At 45.2% G+C, this 9483-nt stretch overlaps 1 protein-coding gene across 3 annotated transcripts in view; it reads left to right on the forward strand.

The window, feature by feature from the left end:
- The window catches only part of LOC109287932 (schwannomin-interacting protein 1), a 135703-nt gene that overhangs the window by 91148 nt on the left and 35072 nt on the right, over window positions 1-9483 (forward strand). For all 3 annotated transcript variants that reach the window (XM_019503219.1, XM_019503220.1, XM_019503217.1), the window contains exon 2: window positions 4045-4163. In XM_019503219.1, coding sequence (XP_019358764.1) covers window positions 4045-4163 — 119 coding nt within the window. The remainder of the gene's footprint in view (window positions 1-4044; window positions 4164-9483) is intronic.

The following is a 9483-nucleotide window of genomic DNA, read 5'->3' on the forward strand; positions in this document are numbered from 1 at the left end:
GGGGGGGGGGGGGTTGTATTATTAATTACTGTGCTAAGATTGTATAGTCTGAAGGAAGAACATGCATGCATAGTTTCTTTGTAATATGAAAGTTTCCCTCAACCGTCCTTACTGCAAAATTACTTACTGAAACCATCCATAGTTATTAGAGTGCTCACCACTAGGTAATCTATTGGCATCTTTGCCCCCCTCGCTATGTCTGTTTCTACATTAACTTACTGAATTTTGTGTTGTGTACACCCCACGCTAAACACACTATCAACCTATGCTGTGGTATAGTTTTTATTGGCCTCTTTCATCTGAGTATTTGACTGCTAATTATAGCTACCTTTCATGTGACACTTATCCATCTAGTGCTTTTCATCTTCAAAGCATTCCACAGACCTGACCTAATGATGTTTTACAACTACTGTGGAGCAGAAGTGTCAAACATGTGGCCAGTGGGCCAGATCTAGCTGCTGTGCCTGACCCAGTGCGCCGTGGAATATTGGGCTGTGGCTAGCAGTGAGCAGGGTCTGCCACAGAGTCGAGGGCCCCAGTGGACGTGGCACTCAGCAGCAGAGGGGCGAGCAAGGGCTGTGCCACAGCCCTACTTGCCTTGCAGCTGCTCAGTTCACCACCTCCATCACAGCAAGCAGCCACTTGGCCACAAACTGCTTGCCCCACTGCCACTGTTGCGGTGGCTGTCCGTCCCATCCCGTCCCCACCCCCCCCCCGGTCTGGCCCACCAAAGAGCTTTTCAGTCCAGACCTAGCCTAGGTATTAGTATTCCCTGGGATCTTGGATGTCCTGGCTGCTTGAATTGAAGCATGACCTAGTTGATCTAAAGTTCTTATTGGAGGGTGCACCAAAGACAGGTAAGTAGTGACGCAGCCTCGTTATCCTTTTTATTTTTATTGCTGCCTGAACTTGCCTCTGTTTGTTGTATTAAGGTTTTTAATAGCATACAGAATATTGCATTCCTTTATAGTAAATACCTTCATCGTATCTTGATTTGCTCTTCAAACTGACATTGTTAGGAGTTTAGAAAACCTAGTTGTTACAAATTAAGGCTTGAAAGCATCATCAATATGTAATAGATTGCACAAAAAGTCCAAAGGAGTCATTTGGAGTTAGTTTTATGTTACCCACACTGCTGGTGTACTGAAAACCAATATACCAGTTTCTTAAGTTGAGTAAATGTGATTTTAACAGTTATTGATTTTTTTTTTTTGGGTGGGGGGGGGGGTGCTGCATTGTTACTTCTGCATGTTTTAGACAGAAATGCTATATAATAGATAAATCAAAGTCAGTATGTTACTGTAGAACTTACTGAGCTAATTGCACTATACAGACCAGAATACAGTTATATTTGCTGAGTGCTACTAATGATGCTACCAGAAATTACGAGACACTAGGTTTCACTGAAGCTAAGGGATTAATGCAATTACTTCAAAGCAGACAATGTGGCGTCAGCTACAAACAGTGAGATAAACAACCAAAGAATTGAAGGTGGCTGTTTTTCATATTCTATCATATATGTGTTATATGAAACAAACTATTTAGTTGCCTAGCTGAACATGTTTTGTGTTGTTTATTAGAGCCACCGCAACTTGTATTTATTTGTACAGTCTGGAATTATTGACCTTTCACTTACAGGTGGTAAAATATAATAAGATAATATTAAGTTTTAAAAATAAAGTCCTTTGCCTTAAAAGTTTTTATTTGCTTCACTAGATGCAGGTTTTGAAGTTCAATTTACGTTGACATCTTTAAGTATTTACATTCAGATTTTTTTTTTCTAGTACTCTTTCTCCATAAGTTCTTTCTGCTGTTATGTTGCTACAATTAGAAATCAAAAGGACTGCACAGTTCTGTGTTGGAAAAAGTGTAGTAGGCCATATCTGGCCATCCTTTATTAAATGGAACTCCCACAGAAATAACGTAAGAGCTGGACATAAAAATCAGTGGCAGGATGTAGCCCACTAGTAACTACTGAAGGCTGCAGAAAGATGTTCTCAAGATGTATATCTTTATAATTATGTAGAAGATTTAGGGGGGGTTGTCTATCCATCACAGAAAGACTCCATCTCCAAGTCTGTTTCTTGTACAGCTTGAATCTGATTTTTCATGATTCCAGTGAGACATTGTAAGTAAAATAACAAAGAAGAAAAAGATATTAATATTGATACAACTGCTATCATTCCTTAAGCAGATTCTCTGAAATTACTAAACACTTATTAAGAATCTGAAAATGGTGAATTATATTTGAAAATGGTATGCAATCTTAGTTGTAGTTAGTGCTACCAGGTCTTCCTGTAATATATTTAGCCTTATTGTGAAGATCAATAAGATGGATCCAGTTCCAAATTAAGACTCAAATCTAGTAAGGATCTGATAGTATAATGGATAATATAATAATGTAACATTAAAAATCCAAGGCTGAGGTCATGATTTATTTGCTTTCACTGCTGACACACAACCATTATAGCCCTCTAATGCACTATTATATTAATATTGAATATAGATATATAGTTTTCATTCATGCTATTGCAATATAAAATCAGGTCCAAAGTCATTGATTGGTGATTATTTTTAAAAATCAATTTGTAGCCATAATTTTTTTAATGCAACTTGTATAGAAGATGGTGTGTGCACACACACTTCTAGCCATTCTTTATCTCATCAATACATTGTTCATAGCAGTAAAAAAAAATAATTGCATAAGAAAATATAAGCAGAAAAATTGACTGTGAAACTTAGACTTGTCTGGTTACATGTATGGGGGTTATTTGTACCCTTCTGTAGCCATTGTTTTAGACTTATTCATTTATAGTAAGAGAGTTTATCATTATCAACACCATCATTATTATTGGCTATATTTGCATATGTTAAGTGGAGTCGGTGGATAGTGGCACCACCTGAGGATCTGCCTTGCAAAACATGAGACTCCTAAGTCTCTCCTTAAAGTCAGAGTTGTGATGGTTAAAAATGGATCAAGTTAGAAATAAAGTCCAAATTCTAGTAAGGGTTGGTAGTATGATGCAAGCAGCCTCCGTAAGAGATGTTTTTCTCAATGTCTTAATTTTACAAAAGAAAGAAACTTTCAAGCAGGAATGTTGTTGCTTAGTAAACTGTTTTGCTATAAATATTTATCTAGACTGGACTGTCCAACTGCAGCCCATAGGCTGCCTGTGAGGTGGTAAGTTGTTATCCCCTGGGCTCTCACGCAGGTGCTACCTTTCTGCATAGCTCTGGCTGCAAGAGTAGCCATATTTTCTGCACTCTCCCCCCTCCCCACCCCATTCTCTCCCCCAGATGCTGCTTCCTGCCCCAGCTCCCCAGGGGAAGCTGAGGGTAAGTCTGGTGCAGCGGGGAATGTAATAACGCCTGTGCAGTAGAGGAGGGGGGTATGTGATGCAGTAGTGAGGGGTGCCCTAGATGGAAGAGGGGTGCCCACAGCTATGTGGTTCAGCAAAGCAGGGCATCCCGGCACCATGAAGCCTGGGTACCCATGGCTTGTGTGACATGTGGCCCACTGGTGCACCCTGTGGGCATGCAGCCTGCAGCCACTTAGAAGCTGAGCATCCCTAATCTAGATACGTCTCTCCAGCTGCAGTAAGGAGTTTTGTTTAATTCTAGGCTGACTGATATGAAGGACTCTTTGGTGAGAACTGGAAGGCAGATTAGGCCTATTTCTGCTTTGGCTTTCTTTGCAAAAACAAAACCATATTTAAGTTGAGCCAAATTAAAAATGATCTAGTCTTGTCCCTGGATATTGTGTTGGCAACCAGTATGAAGGCAGTTTTCAGGCTGAATGGGCAGGGCATGCCTGAGGCCCAGAAGTCTGAGATAAATAATAGATGGTACAGCAGAAGCAACTGAAACCAGAGTTCTCATTTTGAGACTTCAGCATCTATGTTTTGAGTGTACCAGAAGAGCATGGTGATGGGTTTAACATTTATACACAATATGAGCAAAGTTAATTTTGTGTTTGAGTCAGGTAAAAAAATTAACTTCATTGTGACTGATACAATAATACGTTCTTGTTCTCCTGCATCTTAGGCTCAGAAAAATGAGAGAGAATCTATCAGGCAGAAACTGGCACTTGGAAGTTTCTTTGATGATGGTCCAGGAATTTACACCAGCTGTAGCAAAAGTGGCAAGCCAAGCCTTTCTTCTCGGTAAGTGAAATGACTTAAGAAACTTTTCTCATTTTTCTGACTTGTAAAATATATAGCATCAAACTGAGTGTAAAGATAAATATGGGGGGAAATCAACTTGAAAGTTGCCATGTATGATATCTCTAGCATGAAGTCCTGTCAGAGAATCATTTAGGTAAGATCCTTGCTGCCTTAGACTCTATTATTTCTCTGTATCCTCCCTTGATTTTTATTGGCAGGCATATCTTTTAATTGCCCCTCATTTTAAACTCACAGTTCCCTGTGCTCCACACAGACTTGGCGTATGTCACGTCAATTGTAAATAATTTACAAAAAGCCCTGAAATTGCAGTTACTGAAAGCATTGTTGTTGTAATTAACCCAGTCCGCCTAGTTATCCTACATGAATCATTTTTATGTCCCTCACTGTGGACCACGGGGTGGGGGCGCAGTCCTCAACTCTCCCTCAGACCCACACCCTGCCTACCCAAGCTCCATGCACCCTGGCCCCACCCAGCTGCAACTTTCCATCCACCCCACCGCTTCCCTACCTGCTCCCCAGAGTGAGTGCTGCAGCAGGGAGACAAGGGGAGCTGCTGGAGGCTGAGCAGATCCCTTGGTGGCTGCAGCAGCGGCAGGAGCAGCCCTTCAAGGAAACTGCATGCTGGCTGGGCCAGGCCCCTTCACACACCAGGGTGGGAGCAGTGCGTGCAGGCTGAGTGAGGTACAATTAATTGGTGGGTGCACGGAGCCTGGATGGAATTGCATGGCAGGCCAGATCTGGCCCACGGGCCGTATTTTGCCCACCCCCAAGTTAATCAGTCTTTGGCATGGAAGAAGTTAGGGCAGAGGTAGGCAATTATTTTAGCTGGAGGGCCACTTAATGAGATTTGGTGAGCTGTCAAGGGCTGCAAGGGTAGCCCTCCCCCTTGACAGGAGCTCTGCCCCCTGGTCACCATCTTGAGACAGAAAGTCCTGCCCACCCCCCCCAGCCCCTGTTCTGTGCCCCAGATGTCTCTCTTCTTGCTCCCAGTAGTTCTGCTTTTGGGAGGGGAAGGTTACTATCTTGGAACCAGAAAAAAAAACCAAATCATATACTAAAAGTCACACACCTACTATAACATATTTCAATTTTATTACAAAAAATATTTTTGTCGTGATTTGTGTTTATATAGTGTTTATAGAGATGATTGCATAATTACTCAAGAATAAAGTCTTACTCTTTTATGTTTTGTGCGGGGTATGGTTGGGGGGGTGTATGGTGGGGTGTGGGAGTTGTGAGGGGGTGTGACTGTGTGGGGGCATAGGGTATGTTGGGAAGATGTACATGTGAGGGGTGGTTGTGGGGGCAGAGTATGGCTGTATAGGATTTGTGGGGTGTGAGGGAAGGTTGGGGTGAGTGTGAAGACCCTCCCCCACCCTGCCACTCTTCCCAGGTGCGCTCATGGCCTGTGCCGCCCCGCAGCGCATGGCACCATCCATTTCTGGGAACTGCATATGGCAGCAAAGAGCACAGCCAGGCTGGCTTGCCTCAGTTGCACAGGGCTCCCCATGGCACTCATGCACCCTCAGTGGAAGCTCCACTCAGTGGAGCCAGCTGCCTTCCCCACCCCTTGCAATTCAGAAATGGAGGGGAGCCTGGCAGAGTCCTGGTATAGGGTCCTCCTTGCTATCACGTACAGCGCTAACCAGAGCCACATGCTGCCGTGTGGCAGCACCTGCCCACGCCACAAGTGCCTGCTGCTGCTGCTGCTACTGGCAGCAGGGGCTATGCGCCATTAAGGGGTGCATGGGAGGGGTCCCCACACTGCCCCCACCCTCCCTCACACCCACACCCTGCCCACCCAAGCTCCACACTCCTGCTGCCCCCCTGGGCACAGGCTCTGCACTCCCCCAACCCCACACTCCTGCCCAGCTGCAGCTCCCCCTGCCCCTGTTGCTTCCCTACCTGCTGCCCAGAGCGAGCCCTCTAGCAGGGAGACAAGGAGGAGCTGCTGGATGCAGGTGAAGCGAAGCAGGTTCCCTGGTGGCTGCAGCAGTGGCTAGGCCAGGCCCCTTCTGTGCACAAGGGTGGAAGTGAAGTGAGCAGGCTGGGCAGGGTACAATTAGTTGGTGGGCACCTGGAGGCCAAGTGAAATTGCCTGGCGGGCTAGATTTTGCCGGCCCCTGAGTTAGGGAGTCTATCTGATAGTCTGCCCTGCTCACTTTCTAGAGTTTTGAAACAATCCACTGATTAACTATGAAACATCAGAATGGTGGTAGAATGACTTGCTACTTGATATGCAAAATTCTCTTTTTGATTCATTTCTTACTCTGACCTTTCTGAGAATATCAAAATGTTTTTTCTGAGTATATCCAAAATAAATTAAAAACCACATGCAAATCTCATCCCAGTAGTTAGCCGTATTAATAGCATTGCTCTGAACAATAGAAATATTGCAGCTTTTCTTCTCATGTCATATGCAAGTAGCATTAGCACTCGCAAGATATTACAAGTTATCCGTGGGCATAGTTCCACCAGGATGTCTGCATTCCGAAAATCAGAACCACATTTTTGTCTTTCTTGAGGCATGCCATTAAACTGGTCAATGGATGAAATGTGCTTGTTAAGATATATTACTTTTTAGCAGGTACTTTCTAGAAAGGAAATGAGCAAAAGGCAAACACATGGGTGGTTCCCTAGCTGGAATTAAAAAAGACATGATCCAATTGAGGAGGTTGAAGAATTATGGTTATGGTTTCCAGAATGCTAGCATTGCCCTGGGGCAACAACAATTTGTGCATACTTTAGCAATCTTCTTTTACGGAAGCCTTAAATATTCTGTACAGGAGCTGAAATACAAATTACTCATGAAGGTGCTATGTATGCAAAGCCAGGATAGGAGCCTTTCTCCTAGGCTCGAGACAAGAAGTTACATATAAAGCTGTTTAAGTGATCAGAAACTGGCAACAGAACATATGTTCAGCGCACATAAACCAGTTTCAAAATAGCTAAAACTGGTTTTAAGATGAACGTGATTGAATGTAGTATCAGACTTAACTGATTTGGGTCACACCAGTTTATGCAGTTTCTGTTCCTGACCCCTTCCTCTTTTAAGTTAAACCAGAGTTCTCCAGCATGCTCCTGAGTTCTGGGCTGAGCTGTGGTCTGTTCCAGAGAGCAGAGCTGGACCTGCCCCTCTGCTCTTTAGCCTGAGCAGGGGCAAGCGTGTGGCCAGATGCATCTGGGCATTGCCCCATTAAGCAAAGTGGACAGGGAGGGGATTCATTCATCCCTCCATCCCCTCCACCACAGCCAGGGTTTGCCTGTCTGCAAGTGAGCTGCGGGGGCCGGGGCTAGCAAACCCTAGCTGTGGTCCTGGGGGGCAGAAGGGAAGGAGGGAGAAATTAACCCCCACCCTGCCCCCTTTGCTTTGATAGGGCCATGCCGGGATGGCATCTGGCTATGCCCCCATTGCTGAAAATATGAGAGGAGGGGGTTTATTCCACCCCCACTTCCCTGTCCCACCAGCAGGGACCACAGCTGTCCTGGCATGGCCCCATTAAGGTTAAAGGGGCAGGGTGGGGGTTAATTCCCCCCCTCCACCGGGGACCGCAGCAGGGTGGGGAGGGGGGTCTCTGTGCAGCACTGCCTGGCTCCAAAGGGGGATTCTTCCCCCCCACTACCTCCTCTCCCCTGTACGGCAGGAAGGGGGGCTCTGTGCAGCAGTGCCCAGCCTGTGCATGGGGAGAGGCTGTCACTGAGCTGCAGCTGCTGGGGAGGGTCCTGCCCCCACAGCCCACCCCAGCCCAGCCCAGCCCAGCCCCGCTCAGCCCTGACCAAGGCAGCCACAATGTGGCCAGGCTGAGCCATGGGGGCAGGGCCCTCCCCAGTGGCTTGTTAGCAAGCACAGCCTGGCCTGGCGTGGCATGCATGGGTGGTGGCTGGCCAGGCAGCGGGCACCCAGGATGTCTCAGAGGCACCGCAGTAGCTTATGTGTCCAGGCATTGCCCCATTGCCCAGATTTCTCTCAGCTGTCATGGAGCCGCTGCTGTGGGCAGGGCTCTCTACCCCTCTCCTTCTCTCCTGCCACTGAGGTCTGGTCATGTCCCCATCTAGCCAGGCTCCCAGTTCCCCCACCCACTGAACCCTGCAGGCCAAGGTGGGGATTTAAACCCCTCCACAATTATACTCAGGCCTCCCAGCCACACCATGCCACCCTCAGCTCAGCTTCCCTGTGGATGCAAAGGGCTGGCCGCTCTAGTGCTCCCAGGCTTCTGGCCTGAGCCACTGCAAGCATGTGCCTGCATTTCCAGAATGAAATGTGGATGTGCGTCCACTTGCAAATCAGTTCAAGCTCTGCAGGTTAGACTAATCTGCAAAGATTGAATCAATTCAGGATCAGGATTTTTTAATGTCTTTCCCTAGCCCTTGTCTCCCTTCACTTATTTTGTAGGTACTTATGAGGTACAGTATGTTGCTGTATAGCAGAGAGAGGAGGCATGGTCACAGGAAAGGGGACTAGTAGGTAAATTTGTCCTTATGTATTTGATCCTTGTTTTGGCATCTTGGTTCTGGTCATGGATGACTTGCATTAGGGCAGCTATTTGGCTGTTCTGACATGCTCCAGGAATATTAGCTTTGCGCAGAGCAGCACCAGATTACAAAGAGTGGAAGAATGAACTTTAAACCTCCTTTCTTTCCTTCGCACCAGGTGTACTGCCCCACAGAGGAGGATCAAATCATATTTGTTCTGGACTCCCATGTGTCTTTGCAGTACTTACACTAAAATGGCAGTGCCATCATATAAAGTAGGTTTAAAAATACTCCAGAAGTTGTGGTTTATCCAGATAGTGAGGAATAGACTCAGTGGTTTTCCCATAAAGGAGATGTCTTCACTTGGGAAATTTCTGAATGAACTCCTTTGTTAAGAGTAGATGTATACATCTTGCCATAGTGTGGTGACAGAAGAAAGGTATAAGAGGCACAAAAATGGAAGAGAAGTTATCATTATATGAGAGAGGTTACAATTACACAATCAGATTTGGATTTCAGTGATTTGAAAGGGAAAAAGATTACCCTGTAGTAACTATTTTCCTTTAAAGCAAACCCAGTAACCCCATCTTCTAATTATATGTCATCTAATTAACATTGTGCAAGCAGAATTTGGCAGATATACTAAGTGAAATTACCACATGTACTAAAATACTTTGAAAATTTGTTAATATTTATACACTAGTCAGGACATTAATACACACTGGTTTTTATTATAGGAGGCGGAGGAATTTTTATAAGGCTTTTTTCTTACTGAAGAAAGAAACATTATATGGGAAATAAAACCATAGTAAAAAAAATTACTATA

This window comes from Gavialis gangeticus, unplaced genomic scaffold (genome assembly GCF_001723915.1).
Source record: "Gavialis gangeticus isolate Ggan-Ray unplaced genomic scaffold, GavGan_comp1, whole genome shotgun sequence".
Taxonomy (NCBI): Eukaryota; Metazoa; Chordata; order Crocodylia; family Gavialidae; genus Gavialis; species Gavialis gangeticus.